Genomic DNA, 16,658 nt, shown 5'->3' on the forward strand with positions numbered 1-16,658 from the left:
AATTATAATCAGATTGGCCAAAGCATTTAGTAAACAAACAATAAAGTGGCAGAACTTTGTCAGCTGTTCAAATTCTGCAGTTTTTCTCTAGGCAATGATTCTGTGTGGGCTTCTCTTAGCTAGAGACCTCAAGGCTTATTCCCGCCTGGCTGGTTAGTGGCGTGTGCGTTTGTTGTGGCTTCCTCTGTGATTGGCGGCTCTTTTCCCCTCCTCTCTCTAGTGATTGGCTGCCTGCAGTCTGTTATGGCGCTATTCGAAAAGCTTTTGGCAGCTTCATCCACATGTAGGCTGGATGCACCAGTCCTGCTTTATTTTGCTTGTTTGTGTCGACTCTGTGAGTTGCACATGGACACTGTTTGATCTCTTTCTCTGTATCTGTGGATTTTTTACTGTATCCCGGGCTGATGGATGCAAAATTCATTTCACTTGCTGGCTTATTTGCTTCCTTTACTGGCTGAGTGTATCTCCTCTCCTCCTCTTGTATTTCTCTTTTTCTTCTTTCTCTTGTCTCACATAGCCAGATTTTTTACTTTCAGCAAAGTCCACTTGTTCTTATTCCAGTGACAAAACGCCCACTCGAGACTGGAAGAGGGGTTTTGACTGACATGTAAAGTGACCAAACGCAGCTCAACAAACATTCCCTTTAAGGGCGGGTTTCTATAAGATTAGAGATTTTTACCACTTAAAAAAAAAAAACTGTGAAAAAATTGCTCAACATTTCCTGTCATCGACCAACTGTATGAGAGAGTCATTTTATAGCACTTTATAAAATTCAGATTAGTTTAAAGCAGCTTTAATAAAATGATAAAATTCATATTGGTTTAAAGCAGCTTTACAGGGATAAACAGGAAAATAATGCAGTAGTAGTATTCAGTATCAGTAGTATGTTTCCATCCTGAGTTGCGAATTGCAAAATTGTAATTTCGCATAAAACTTTTGTGAATAAAGAGTCGAAGAGAACAAAATTGTCACTTTCTGATGAACTGGTGCTAAATATCACTATAAAAAATGGAAGATGCTGCACTTTAAAAACCCCATTTCAGAATGACCAAAACAGCATTTCAGATTGGTCCACTGGTCTGTCCAGTTATGCAAAGTCACATTACTTTTTTGATGCTCATGGAGGAATTTATTCTGTAAATGTGTTTCCATTATAGTTTATACACATTTTCTTATGGGATAATTTATCTGGCTCAATTAAGAGCATGTTTTTTTATGCAAATGTTTAGAATTTATACGCTTCTTGCCTTTCCATCCCATGCTATATCTCAAAATACACCTAAAAATTAGTGGATGAAAACATAGCTAGTGGAGCAAACAGTTAAATTCAGCTATAAAGCAGCTTTGTAAAAAAACAGTGATGTCATCACCCTGCTTGGTTCAGTTTGCATCCAGTGAAAGCCATAATGTTGCTGAAAAAGTGGAATTGTTTTTGCATTTTGAAATGATCTCTGTCCAAAAGTAATAAATATTGATTATTTTATAGATATAACTAAAAAAGGTTTTGCTCATGCACATCTAGTATACTTGCTGCTAAGTGCCTAGAACAAAAAATAAAAATAATAATGCCACTAAACTGGTCCACATGAAATTATAGCTGGCACAGGCTGACAGGTCCTTAACTCAATCTGCTTACAATCACATCATTCTATATAGGACACAGCTGATTGGTTCCTGCTGTATTAGTAGCCAATCAGTAGCTTGCATGCTCATTCTTCAAATATTTGGTTAGCATCTGTAGCAGTTGCAGCACACCTTTAGAAACCCTCCACCCTCCCCAGCTCCACCTGTATAGATCTGCTACAGGTAGTGCTGGGAAAAGTTACTTTGAAAAGTAATGTATTACAATATTATGTTACTCCTTTAAAAAGTAGCTTATTGCATTACTTTGTTACTTTTTACGAAAAATTATGTGTTGTAAAATAATATTACATGTATATGTAATACAAAGTACTACTTTTGGGCAAAAGTAAAGACCCAAAAGTAAATAAAGATAATGTTTAACACTTACTTCACCAATAAAAACAAAGATTCTAAAGTAATTTTTGTGTATGGTCTAACTGAATAATCGAAGGTCAGCAGCAAGTACATTGGTCAATAATAAGAGATTAAATGCATATAAATATTTGTCTTATCTAACATATTTAATTATTGGAGGTTTGCATACTATTCTGATTTTACATTTTTGCTGATTTGGCTTATTTATTTTGTGGAATATTTAATCTTTTTTGTGAAAGTGAGATTAGTAAATGCACTACAAAAATACAAAAACATCACGTTCACACAGCACACACAATTCTCCTGCGCTTACGCCTCCTTACGCTTATTTTTCTCAGCATTGTGACAAGAGAGCTGTCAGTCAATAAATGGCAAAACAAAGTAACTTGCGTTATTTATTTTAAAAAAAGTAACTCTGGTATTTTGTTATAAATTTTAAAAGTAATTAATTACTTTACTAGTTACTCGGAAAAGTAATCTGATTATGTAACTCAAGTTACTTGAGTAATGCGTGACCCCCAACACTGGCTACAGGTAATTCAAGTATGCTTTATTGTACAGCAGCAGCATGTCTTACTTGCTCACAGCAGCGTGTCGTGTATGTATTGGCAGGAGCAAGACTCGTACTTGCTCTGCAGTAGCAGCAGTCTAGCACATCTATTACACCAAGACCAAATAAATCAACATTGTCATATCCATTACCATGCCAAACACTCAGATAGTTGTGATGACAAAAAGGTTTATAGCAGCCTGGTACATTCTCAACACTATTATGTTCCCAGGAAGGGTAAAAAAGTGGCCATTTTTGTGTGCAATATGCGTGAGACAGTCCATGGGCCGAGACTAGTTTGTCCCTGTCTTTCTCTCTCTGTCTTTCTTTCTCTCTGTCCTTCTACTTCTTGTAGCTGTACCCTTTATATGTTCCCCATGAATGTAGCTGCATTCCAGTTGTTGTCGTGATATTGGCGCATATGTCGAAGGAGGCTTGTTGACCTGATATTGAGTTGCGCTGTCTGCTTGTTCATACAGGTGGTTTCCCTTTAGCGGAATCACTGATCTGGTTAATAACGTTCTCCAGCCCCAAACAAAGTCCCAAAACCAACTGCAAACTGAGCCTCAAAAGGAGCCGGAGACGTAAGTAAGATTGAATGGATTAATCTTTGCCCTCAACACCCTCAAAACACTATATTCCTCAAAAAAAACTTGAATTATGTGCCATTTCTGTGGATATAACTCAACGGTGACAGTACTGAAGTAAATGGGCAAAACGTTTATCAGTTCATCAAAAATTTTAATGCAATTACTGTAATTATCTATAATGTTGATTAATTATTCAATTAATTAATTATCCAGAAAAATTATAACATTAGCGTTATGACCACTGACAGGTGAATTGAATAACACTGATCATCTCTTCTAAATGACACCGGGTAGTGGGTGGGATATATTAGGCAGCAAGTGTACATTTTGTCCTCAAAGTTGATGTGTTAGAAGCAGGAAAAAATGGGCAAGTGTAAGGATTTCTTGAGTTTGACAAGGGCCAAATTGTGATGGCTAGATGACTGGGTCAGATCATCTTCAAAGCTGCATCTCTTGTGGGGGGTTCCCTATCTGCAGTGGTCAGTATCTATCAAAAGTGGTCCAAAGAAGGAACAGTGGTGAACCAGCGACAGGGTCAGGGGCGAAAAGCCTATACAGGTCCTTCTCAAAAAATTAGCATATTGTGATAAAGTTCATTATTTTCCATAATGTAATGATGAAAATTTAACTTTCATATATTTTAGATTCATTGCACACCAACTGAAATATTTCAGGTCTTTTATTGTTTTAATACTGATGATTTTGGCATGCAGCTCATTAAAACCCAAAATTCCTGTCTCAAAAAATTAGCATATCATGAAAAGGTTCTCTAAACGAGCCATTAACCTAATCATCTGAATCAACTAATTAACTCTAAACACCTGCAAAAGATTCCTGAGGCTTTTAAAAACTCCCAGCCTGGTTCATTACTCAAAACCGCAATCATGGGTAAGACTGCCGACCTGACTGCTGTCCAGAAGGCCATCACTGACATCCTCAAGCGAGAGGGTAAGACACAGAAGGAAATTTCTGAACGAGTAGGCTGTTCCCAGAGTGCTGTATCAAGGCACCTCAGTGGGAAGTCTGTGGGAAGGAAAAAGTGTGGCAAAAAACGCTGCACAACGAGAAGAGGTGACCGGACCCTGAGGAAGATTGTGGAGAAGGACCGGTTCCAGACGTTGGGGGACCTGCGGAAGCAGTGGACTGAGTCTGGAGTAGAAACATCCAGAGCCACCGTGCACAGGCGTGTGCAGGAAATGAGCTACAGGAGCCGCATTCCCCAGGTCAAGACACTTTTGGGCAACAGGAAAGCAGCACTGGACTGTTGCTCAGTGGTCCAAAGAACTTTTTTCGGATGAAAGCAAATTTAGCATGTCATTCGGAAATCAAGGTGCCAGAGTCTGGAGGAAGACTGGGGAGAAGGAAATGCCAAAATGCCTGAAGTCCAGTGTCAAGTACCCACAGTCAGTGATGGTCTGGGGTGCCATGTCAGCTGCTGGTGTTGGTCCACTGTGTTTTATCAAGGGCAGGGTCAATACAGCTCGCTATCAGGAGATTTTGGAGCACTTCATGCTTCCATCTGCTGAAAAGCTTTATGGAGATGAAGATTTGTTTTTTCAGCACGACCTGGCACCTGCTCACAGTGCCAAAACCACTGGTAAATGGTTTACTGACCATGGTATTACTGTGCTCAGTTGGCCTGCCAACTCTCCTGACCTGAACCCTTATAGAGAATCTGTGGGATATTGTGAAGAGAAAGTTGAGAGACTCAAGAAAGACCCAACACTCTGGATGAGCTTAAAGCCGCTATCGAAGCATCCTGGGCCTCCATAACACCTCAGCAGTGCCACAGGCTGATCGCCTCCATGCCACGCCGCATTGAAGCAGTCATTTCTGCAAAAAGATTCATGACCAAGTGTTGAGTGCATAACTGAACATAATTATGTGAAGGTGGACTTTTTTTCTATTAAAAACTCTTTTCTTTTATTGGTCGGATGAAATATGCAAATTTTTTGAGACAGGAATTTTGGGTTTTCATGAGCTGTGTGCCAAAATCATCAGTATTAAAACAATAAAAGACCTGAAATATTTCAGTTAGTGTGACATGAATCTAAAATATATGAAAGTTTCATTTTTGTCATTACATTATGGAAAATAATGAACTTTATCACAATATGCTAATTTTTTAGAAGGACCTGTGTGTGTGTGTGTGTGTGTGTGTGTATATATATATATATATATATATATATATATATATATATATATATATATATATATATATATATATATATATATATTTATATTATTATTTATTGTTATATCATGTTTCATTCATAATAATAAATGTAATTTATACAAATAATGCAATGTAAAAAAAATATATATGTAAGATTTCAAATTAACCTGTATTAAAATTTAACAATATTATTTGATTGTTGAATTCATGATGCATTAACTAATGTTAGCGAATTTAACATTTTCCAATGTGTAGAGTCTTTAAATGAGGATAATTCTAGAATAATAATTATATTGTATAATACTGACAAAAGAAAACCTAATGGTCTAAGTTGTTGTAAGTGGGCATGAGAAATTTAGGGGCCATTTAAACGACATCATTTTCAACTAAAAGCGCAAACATTTTTATTTGTTTTGGTTTTTCATTTACATGACAGCGTGGGCCTAAAAACTGACAACGGGTTTCGAAGTGCAAGTTTTTAAAAGCGATACCGTTATCATCTCCGCATGAATTTGTGATTACGCATTCAGTCTGTAGTGTGGCTACTTTGATGAGGAGGATGGGGAGTGTGATCATGTGCTAACACCACACAGCAGCTCTGGATCTGGCCTTCCTGTGCTTATTTCCTCACACTAGATCTGGTAGTTATGTAAAAAATGTAAATAATAGCTAGCGTAACTATGCTCAAGTCTGAAAATGTTCTAACTCATCTGAAATGACTGAATTTGAATAAAGTTTGTGAGACACAATTTTCCAAAGACTTATCAATAATATTTTATTTTCAAAATATTGCAAATCGCATTCTAATCGCAATACAAATGCCTTAAAACGGGGGCAAATGCGATCAGAGCTTGATGTTTTCTCTTTGACCGTCAATCCGAGATGTTTCAGTCGGTCTGAGATGCTATTCGGTTTCCCAAATTTTGCATAAATGTTGATGGAGTGGCGGTGGACACCAGCTTTTATCATATTTATTTTACAATAATGGCAAAAGTCGTCAGAAGCCATTGCAACAACTTCCTTGAAATCACAAACAGTGAACTGCTGTCTCAGATGTTTCTCCGTCATTCTGCATACGTCATCGTCCGTTTGTGACGCCCCTTTAGAAATGATTTGTCTATGAAGCTTTGCCAGATCATAACTCAGTTACTACTGAGGATGGTCTGGTTTTAACCAGGCTAGTTTCTTTACAAAGTGACATTGCCAACTACTGGCCTGGCATGAATAATACAGAGTTTTTGGGTGTTTTTTTGGATCTGTTTGAACAGGGATAATTTTGACAATGTTGTCATCTGTAGGCGAAAAACTTAATGTTACCTTATTTATTTGTATAATGTTTTTTTCTTTATTAATAATTATGCTAAACTAATGTGATAAATTTGACAGTCCTTATTTGACTATATTGTTTTATCTTAAATAATGGCTAGGCAAGTTTAGATCGTTATGGTCCATCAATATGATTTGATTAGGAGATCTGCATTAGAGGCCTGCATTACGCATTGGTTTTGTATTACACGAGAAGACTACAAATTTGTAAGTAGCTGTAGCTTAAACGGGTGAAGCGCAGGTCTTCAGGTGGCCACGGTGTCACTCATAAAGGGAGTCCGTATCAGTGTGCTGGCTCGTGTTTCTTTGACTTCTCTATCTGCTGTGTGTCAGACGAGACGTGAAGAATGGCGTATGATTATATTATGGGTTATGCGTCTCCTGTCTGACGGGCTGGAGGCGAGCTGTGCTGTGCTCTCCAGCTGTCTGTAATGCTACCTGAGCCAGCGCACCTGCCCGACCTCTGGAGCTCCTCCAGCCCTCCCATCATCCACCTGACTGCTGTCTGGAGCCTGGGTGTGTATGCCAGGGTCGATTCTAGAATTAAATATAAAATCTGTCATCATGTCAATCCAAACACACGTGATCTTTTTTTCCCGACAGAAGACTCGTGCCACAGACTAAAATATAATATTGCATGTTGTTAAAGGATATGTGACGTGTGTCTGAGAGCGGAGCATGGGTCAGACAGTGAGTGGTACTGTATATCCACATGTTCTGAGGGTAAAAGGGCAGAGGGCAAGGGGTCGTTGAAAGCAGACCTGCTCATTGGTGTGACTTGATCCTAGAGGGGTGAAAGGTCACTGACTTAAACAGAAATGATGTCTGGTAGAGTTTGGTGTGTCAGGGTTGGCTAGTTAGCTTAAAAAAAAAAGGACCTGTTGGTAAAAAGCCGGTTTTTCCATTGAAGTTCAGTAAAAACCTGTGCTATTTTAGTTTATTTATATAATATTATGGTTTGAATTAGTATTTTGAATGTTATCCTTATTTTAATATCTTCTTGAATTTGTAGTACATTTATGTGCTTCTGAATATTTTAAAGGGGGGGTGAATCACTCAGTTTCAGTCAATCTCATGTCAATCTTGAGTACCTATAGAGTAGTATTGCATCCTTCATATCTCCGAAAAGTCTTTAGTTTTATTATATTTATAAAAGAAATATTGGCTGTACCAAGTCTTTCCGAAAAAAACCGAGCGCCTGGAGGCGTATCGTGTGGGCGGAGCTAAAGAATGATGAATGCGCACAAAGCGATGACATCCTCAAGCGTGGAGAAACCCATGGCTATCGATCAGATTCAGCTAATACAGATATGATCCAGAATCAGATCCGGAGGCTGAAATAAATTGAACAGGAGAAACAGCAACAGCAGGACGTCCGTCTCTGTGGTATGTACTGTATTTAGTGGCCTGTCAACATTTGTGTGTGTTCACTCGCAGTTTATGAGGACATGATTCGGTTTATGGACTATTGTATGCGACTAAACCTTAGCAGTAGCAAGCAAAACGGTTTTGCACGTCAGACTAGTGTAACGTTATACATAGAACAACAATGGAGTAACCGTTAGCGCATTTGAATGACGAAGCAAGCGATCGTGTCGTTTACTGATGTTTACTCATGCGACGATAGCCAAAAGCAGAGACATTTGAAGCAGTTTTACTCACCGGCTGCTTCCAAAGCAGGACTGTGAAACTTTATCGCTGGGACCGCTCCGTCAAAAACACACTTCTTTGGTATGATTTGGTGAAGTCCTGTGACAGCAGTGACCGTGGAGATCCACTTTTGCGACGCGACTGAAGCGATGTTGTGAAGCTTCCCGTCATTTCTGCGTTCAAATCGGTTCAAATGCAGCGCTGCCTTCCCGGAATGCTGTGCTGAAGCGTTGAAGTCGCTTGACGTCACCCATAGGAATAAAGTGGAGTGCGGCGCGGACTATAACGACATAAGTGTTCACGGACGAGTGGATCTGCACCATGAGAGCAGTGTTTATGGGCATGAATTTCCTCTTGGCGCACCCTACCGGGAGAAGAGCCGTACGGCCCATACAAGGACCTTCCGCTCTATCGACGTCAAGCCGACCCATGCTCGAAAAAAACTATCCGAAACTTGTGAGAAACCGGAAGGAGTATTTTTAACACAGAAATACTCCATCAAACGTCCAACATTAGTTTTTGAAACTTTGTCTATGTTTAGGATGGGAATCCAAGTCTTTAACAGTGTAAAAAGCTCAGTATGCATGAAACAGCATTCCTCCTCCCCCCCCCCCCAATAAAAAATAATCTTTCTTTTTTTTTTTTTTTTTTTGTAGCAAATAATGTTGTTAATACTTTTTGTTTTAGTTCACAATAATACCCCTGGTCAAAACCAGCAGCTTATTCTGATATGTATCGCCAGACTTATACTATATTATAGTAGAAAAATAGTCAAGTAGTACCAGTGACCAAAGTTTTGTATGGCTCTTAAAAGGGCTAAATGGGCTAAATATGCCATTGTGATGATTGGGAATGCTAAGGACTAGCTTATAAACTATATATGTGTATCAGGCGTGGTTTGGCAGATTTGTCAAAAAGACAAAAGTTCAGTGAAATTTGTGTTCATTAAATATACAGGAAACAAACTCCTTAGCATTAAGTATTCAAAGTCTCCTGTCAGAGCTAGTGATTAGCGTGAGAATATGCTCATGTTGAGTTTGGTGGGAGGTGGCCAGGTGAATTCTGGGTAACACGCAGGCGTTCTGCCGTAGTAAAGAGATCAGCGTGCTCAATAATTCAGCCTGCTAATGAATGTTGCAGGGGCAGATGTGGGACCAAACCTCCTCTAATAGGCAGCTTATGGTGTTAGCCCCTAGTGTTTGGTTTCCACGACTACGGTTGATTGACAGAGGACATACAAAATGCATGTGCATCAAGCATGTATTCAGCTAGCGTTTCAGGGTCTGTCTCAATCCTTTGACCCCCTCCACTCTCTTACAATAATGAGAGGGAACATGATTAAACGTCATCCTTAAATAAAAGCCCCATAAACACTCTCAAGGTGATCTGCTAGCTCAAGATTAAGTTGATATTTATCTTTTTGTATTGATAAATGATCAGGTTTTGTGGAAACGTGCTACTGTAGTTTGAGCTTAGCAGCTCATAATTCCTGATATGTCTACACCTCATATGATGCAGTCCTACATGAGGTGACGCACGCGAGCCTGATGTGTGATCTTTGTCATGTGGATTGGAAGCGTTTAGCCACAAATAGTCTCAAGGCTGCACATGATGCTTTAATTGCTGATGTAGAAGAACAGAAAGTTCTCGTCAGTGTTGAGTGTCCGTCTGACACCTCCAGCAGTCGCTACAGAGAGTTTAATCAGAGCTTCAGGACAACCAACAAAACACCATTAGTGATTCTACCGATATTCCATTGTAAATGTGACTTTTCTTTCACAACAATACATTTGTTTTTAGGGTGTATAAAAAAATATTGTTTATTGTTCAATGAAAATATATAAATATTCATGTATTAAATCATTTAAACATACTTGTATATTGTATGTTTTAAATGTATGATATTGTATATGGTTCAAGGAAAATATAAATGTGAAAATATTCAAATATAAAAAATATTTATTCATTATGCATTAAATCATTTAAAAATACTCTTTATGATATTGTATATGAGACAATAACAAATAAAAATGTGAAAAAACGTGTCAAGCTGTTAAAAATGTGTTCTTTGATCCTTGTTTTTATATCATTTTCAAAAAAAATTAACTCATACACCATTTAAAAGTCCATACACCATCTAATACTCGCCATGGCTGCATCTATCAAAATATGTTGTGAAATATCATTACAACTAAAAAAATTAATGATCATGTTTTCTTTCATTTATTCCTGTAATGCAAAGCTGAATTTTTAGCATCATAACTCCAGTCTTCAGTGTCACATGGTCCTTCAGAAATCATTCTAATGCTGATTTGCTGCTCAAGAAACATTTCTTATTATTATCACGGGTGAAAACTGTTGTGATGCTTTATTTATATATATATATATATATATATATATATATATATATATATATATATATATATATATATATATATATATATATATATATATATATATATATATATATACTCTTTTTGTAATATTATATGTCTTTACTTTTCATCCATTAAATCCAATCTTGCTGAATAACAAAAATGATTTGGTCCAAAAATGTCTGAAATGACAATAGCTCGATAATTTTATTGTATGCCATTTGTCTCTTTAGCATTTAAGGATACATAACTGAGATAAGTTGATAGATGAATGAAACACGAGTCTCATGATCTATGAAAGAGCAAACTCTGTGTCCCGTTTCTCGTAATGTTTAAACCTGTAATGTGTTTTCTTGCTGTCTTCTGATTGGCTGTGTTGTGCTCCCTGCAGGAAATTGCACCAGCAATTTGAAATGTACAAGGATCAGGTAAAGAAGATGGGGGATGAGGCACAGACCACCCAGGAGCAGAAGACTGACGCCCCCACCTGCGGAATCTGCCATAAAACCAAGTTTGCCGACGGCTGTGGCCACCTCTGTTCTTATTGCCAAACCAAGTTCTGTGCTCGCTGTGGAGGAAGAGTTTCATTACGCTCTAACAAGGTACAACCAGAACGCAGACGAATACTCAAGCACTGATAGTGTAGCGACGTGTTCAGAACAGAATAGTTGCTCACTGCATAGGCCTACTCTGCACTTTGCACCATACACTGCCTAGTATTTATTTTTTATTTTTTTGTGAAGAAATGTTGCAAATAGTAGTACACTACAATGTTGCCATGACCTTATTCTTTGTAAATTGGCCCCGCTATATAAGTCAAAAGTCGTGATGTTACTTTCTTGCCTGAAAATTATTAGGGCTGCCCTCGACTAAAGATTTGTCAACTAGTAGTTATTCATTTAAGCCATTAGTCGACTAATTGCACGTATATCAAATACAAAAAATGCCATACTTTAAAGCTCAATAGCATTTGAATAGAATGACTTAGTCATAAAACCAACTGTAAAGTGTTCATCAGTGTTAAAGGGTTAATGCTACCCCGGTTGTCCTTGGGTCATTCCTTAACCCTACTCCTCAGAGACCAAAAATAATAAGAGTGTTTACATTATATAATGTATGTATTTCTCATACCTCTATGCCAGCATGAGACGTAACAAGGTGTCAGCTATGCCATTCACTTCAAATGCTATTGAGCTTTAAATTATGGCATATTTTGTATATGATCCCATACAGTAGTGAAAAACAGCAATATATGCACGATTTGGTAGTTTACTTGAATAAATATGTAAAGTGTGTACATCATAGCTGACACCTAGATAAAAACTTTACAGTTGGATTTGTGATTGCAAGTTATTCTCTTCAAATGCTATCGACGTTAGAAACGTCTATACCAATGTCGCATGTAACTTTAGAAACGCTCCCTAAATGTGCTAATATTGAACGTCCAACGTCAAGCTAATTTAATGCCAGTTTCCTGTGGAGTTTTCTTTCCTTGACTAACAGACTAATAAAGTTATGATTGACCAAGCCTCTTCTAGTCGACTATTAGGGGGCAGCCCTATAAATAATAAACAATATTGCCATATACAATAGGTGATTGTAGTTTCAGGGCGGCTAAGACGACATGCAGTGTTGCTAAAGCCCCTAAAATGGTCTAGAGCCGCCCCTGTTTATGGTAATTACGGCAATAACGGCATGGCCTGAAAGCACCTTTATAGACCATTTGGGAGATGACGTCACAGTTATCCCACTGCTGACATGACATACAAAAATACATAGGCTAGCCTATAGGCTTATGTATGCATCATTAAAAGATTGCGATCTCGATCTATAGACTTATGCTGTAGAACTGTCACTTTCTGTCATCATCACCAGAATATCTATTCAGAGTATGCAATTTACTGCAGTTGCTGATATTTATATAGCCAAAAAGTAAGATGAAATGATGACAGCTTGTAATCATTTATTTTTTTTCAGACTATTTGGATAAAATGTTGTCACTCTATAATGCCCAATAATGCCATAAGATTATAGTTAAATGCTTGATGACTGAGTAATAAACACACAAGCCTAATGTATCATATATGATACTAACATTTTAACATTTTTCAAAAAAATGATGTAATTTTCAGTAATCTGTCAACTTGTTGTAACGTTTGATCTTTCCGGTTCCTGTGGAAAGTCTTTTTTCTCCCACTGGCTGCTGAGGGTTGAGTAGTTAACACAATGAGCACTAGAGGGCGATACTCCCTCTGTTTTGACCACAGCGGCCTGTTGGCCCGAGGCGATGGATGGATCAGGAACCAGAAACTGCTTATCTAACCTTTTGATGTCTCTCTCCCAGTGCAGTCTTGCTGCCTTTAAACGACTTTACTCAGAGTAATAAGCGGCGATGTGATTCGCTGCTGTAGTACATGAACATCTCTTTATGTGTGTCTGAATGTCACTCACAGTTGTTCTCCCCTCTTCTTTTCCCCCTTGTCTTTCTCTCTTGCTTTTCCTCCCTCTGTGGAATTGCAACAGGAGGATAAAGTGGTCAGAATCCTTTTTTCTTGTCTATGTTTTGATATTTAGCTTAGATGATTGCACACCTCCATTAAAGGTGCTGTAAGCGATTATTATTATTATATAAATATATCATTTTTGGAGTAGCACACATAAAAGGAGCCTTGCAAAAGTAGTGAGGACATTTATGGCTGTTTTTTTTTTGTGTCAGCCAGGAATAATCTCTGCTGTACATGTCTTTTATGGTGTGTTTTTGGAGAGAGCGTGTGTGGTTTAAGTTATAATTTGCACTGTAAAGACAATTAAAATTAAGTTAAGTTATGATGTGACACATTTTTCAAGTTTAACTGGCTGACATTTGGCAACCATTTATGTCTTTTATTTAAACATAGTTTTTAACAATTTTAATACAGTATAATTTTGCTAAAAATAAATTATATATTATTATTATAATGCAATTAATTGTGATTAATCATTTGACAGCCTTAATATATATATATACATATATATATATATATATATATATATATATATATATATATATATATATATATATATATATATATATATATATATATATATATATATATATAAAATACATATATATTAAGGCTGTCAAATGATTAATCACAATTAATTGCATTATAATATAGAAGTGTAATTATGTATTCATTATTTGAAAACACACATACATGTATGTACAGTATACATATTTATATAATTTATATTGTATAAATGCATGTGTGTGTATTTATATATACAAAACTATACCCGGGGCAATTCAATTATTATGTAAATACAAACTTTTATTTTGGATGTGATAAGTCGCGTTTAATTATTTGATAGCAATAATAAATATATATATATATATGTATATATATATATATATATATATATATATATATATATATATATAATATAATATTTTATTAACAGTTTTGAGCATGAAAACAAAATGTCTGAAATCGCTTACAGAACCTGCACTAAATGAGAAATGGTTGTGATTATCGTTGTCAACTGGTCGATGACATTGCATCACCCCTCATTTCAACATCAGCATCTTTTCATTTTACAAGGGAAAAACACATTGACAGCTTTGAAAGAAAGCTTTGTAAATTTTTGCTTTTGCTTCAATCACCTGCTCCAGATTTTTTTTTCAGAGAAAACTACCCCAGTAATCTCCCATACTGTACATCTCTTAGTTTCAGAATTTCATTTTTATTAACAAAGTTTAGACTTAAATGTGAACTCCCTGAGCAATTAAATACAGACCTCTTTGTGTGTGTTGTTTTGGCTGCATGAGTACAGTGTAGTAAAAGTGCTGCGTCCGGGTCCTGGCTGGCCGGCAGTGCAGCTCTTTGTGCAGAAGGACAATAGAAATGCTCTCGTGTTCCCTTGAGCACAGATGTGATGCAGCAGGTCACACACTGGCCCCGCTCCAGAGTTATGGTGATCCCCATGGATCTCACTCACACAAACCTGATGGCAACTAGTCTTGATAAAGCTCAGTAATATGGAAGTTTATGGGTGAATCTCACAGAAACATGCTCAGGTCATTCAGAAAAACTTAAATGTATTTATATTATGCATAAAGAAAATGCAGACTGTACATTAGCATAACGTGTCCACATGTATAATATAAAATAAATGTTTACGTAAACATACTGAAAGCTATTAATTACCATAATGTGTACAAATATATGAATATAAAAAATATATATTTTAAAATATTTCCCCATATAGTAAACAATGGCTTTTCATTACCATTATGTGTCAAGATGTAAATATAAAATGATATATTTATATAATAATAATAATAATATAAATATATATGAATAACCTTCATTTTCTTTAAGGACATTAAATTATATATATAATATAAAATAACATTTTTATAAATTAAATGAAAGCTATTCATTACCATAATCATAATGTGTCGGGATGTATAAATATAAAATTATAATCTATAGAATGAAGGACATGCATGTGAAGGCATGTGTCCAGATGTATAAATATAAAATAAATAAAAAAATATATAAATGAAATTGTCCTTACAGAAAACGAAGGTTATTCATTACCACATGTCCAGATATACATTTATATATATAATGTAAATTATGTTTAACATAAAAAATGGAAGCTATTAATTTCCATAATGAATAGTTCAAATAGTAATTGCTAACTTAGAGTCTATGCAAATCTGAGTACAGTACAGTGAGACAAAATTGTGATGTATGATAGACTTTATACAAATCTGAGAAGCAGAGGGTAAAAGTCTCCGTTTGTTTTCCTTTCTTCCAGTTGCCCGAACTGAGAGACATGTCCCAGTCATTTTTTTCTATGAGTGTTCAGTCTCCTCTTTCTTACAGGTAGTTTGCCGCATTGTTCAGAATATGCTGTCTTAGATATTTGTCTGATTTGGGGCTCTGGGTTCTCTGCTCTGTAGTTCTGTTTCCTTTCGTTTCCGGTCCCGAAGATCTGTTGTACTGTATCTCAGCATTGGCAGGGCCATGCCGAGCTTTTATCCGGTTGCCCAGCAGAGGATTGAATTGCTGGACAGTTCTTAGTGACTGGATTCTCTTTCTGCCCTCTGTGGTTTACTCCATTAAAACCGTGACACACCAGGCCGAGTAAGAACTAGCGGCGATGAAAGCTAACTGTGTTGTTGTCTCGCGTCGGCTGCGTCATGCTCGAACACACTGCAAAGACTGCAGACGACTACCACATCACATCCATTCTGCGCCTATATCAACTGTCAGCAGGCATCAATAGTCTGTATTCCAATTTTGTGTGCCTCGTGCATCAGACATTCAGTCAGCGGTCTGTGGGCGTGACGCTTGAGGCTGAGACTATTGTGATTCTAACCTCCCTCAAGCCTGGTGACAGTTTTAAATAGTAATATTTTTTCATATCTGTACCTAGAAGTCGATGGTCTAAGAATAACTATAGGCTGTCTACGCTCGTTTCATTCTGCTTTGCCAGGGATAAAGTTGGCGTAATTGGCAAAATGGTAATTTTGTTGGCGTTTCAACAGATTTGGACTTTATAGTAAAAGCATTTAGCCTACTTTTTGATGCATTTGTAGCAAAACTAAAACCATTTAATATATAAGTTATTGAAAAAAAAGTTGCCTAGAAAATGACTGAATTAAACTAATAATTGAAAGCAGAATTTGTTAAATGTATTATTAATTTAGTAAAATTGAGTTTAGTGGCAGTGAGGGTAGATATCTTGGCTATCATTTTGGATGGATATATTTATTCAGTCAGTCATAGTGAATGCACAGACATTGCCTCATGTTTGTCGCCAGAGCTCGACTCAGCCGCGCTATCATATTCCAGTGTGTGATGTCCAACAGCTCCCCTCGCCGCACGAGACACCGGGAGCTGTAAATATTGATGCCGTCTCCGACAACAGGATCTCTTTCACCACAACTGTCAGCGTTTGGGGAAGAGAAGAAATCGCTGATGGAAAAAGAGCCGATTTCA

The 16,658-nt window shown here is 36.9% G+C and overlaps 1 protein-coding gene across 30 annotated transcripts in view; it reads left to right on the forward strand.

Annotated features, from left to right (window-relative positions):
* Nucleotides 1-16,658, forward strand: part of rims2a (regulating synaptic membrane exocytosis 2a) — a 307,760-nt gene that overhangs the window by 39,888 nt on the left and 251,214 nt on the right. For 19 of the 30 annotated variants that reach the window (XM_067448016.1, XM_067448017.1, XM_067448023.1 and 16 more), the window contains exons 4-6: nt 3,028-3,132; nt 11,057-11,267; nt 13,189-13,200. In XM_067448016.1, coding sequence (XP_067304117.1) covers nt 3,028-3,132; nt 11,057-11,267; nt 13,189-13,200 — 328 coding nt within the window. The remainder of the gene's footprint in view (nt 1-3,027; nt 3,133-11,056; nt 11,268-13,188; nt 13,201-16,658) is intronic. The other 11 variants (XM_067448030.1, XM_067448033.1, XM_067448043.1 and 8 more) reach the window with 3 other exon arrangements.

The sequence above is a fragment of the Pseudorasbora parva genome, chromosome 7 (genome assembly GCF_024679245.1).
Source record: "Pseudorasbora parva isolate DD20220531a chromosome 7, ASM2467924v1, whole genome shotgun sequence".
Classification (NCBI taxonomy): domain Eukaryota; kingdom Metazoa; phylum Chordata; class Actinopteri; order Cypriniformes; family Gobionidae; genus Pseudorasbora; species Pseudorasbora parva.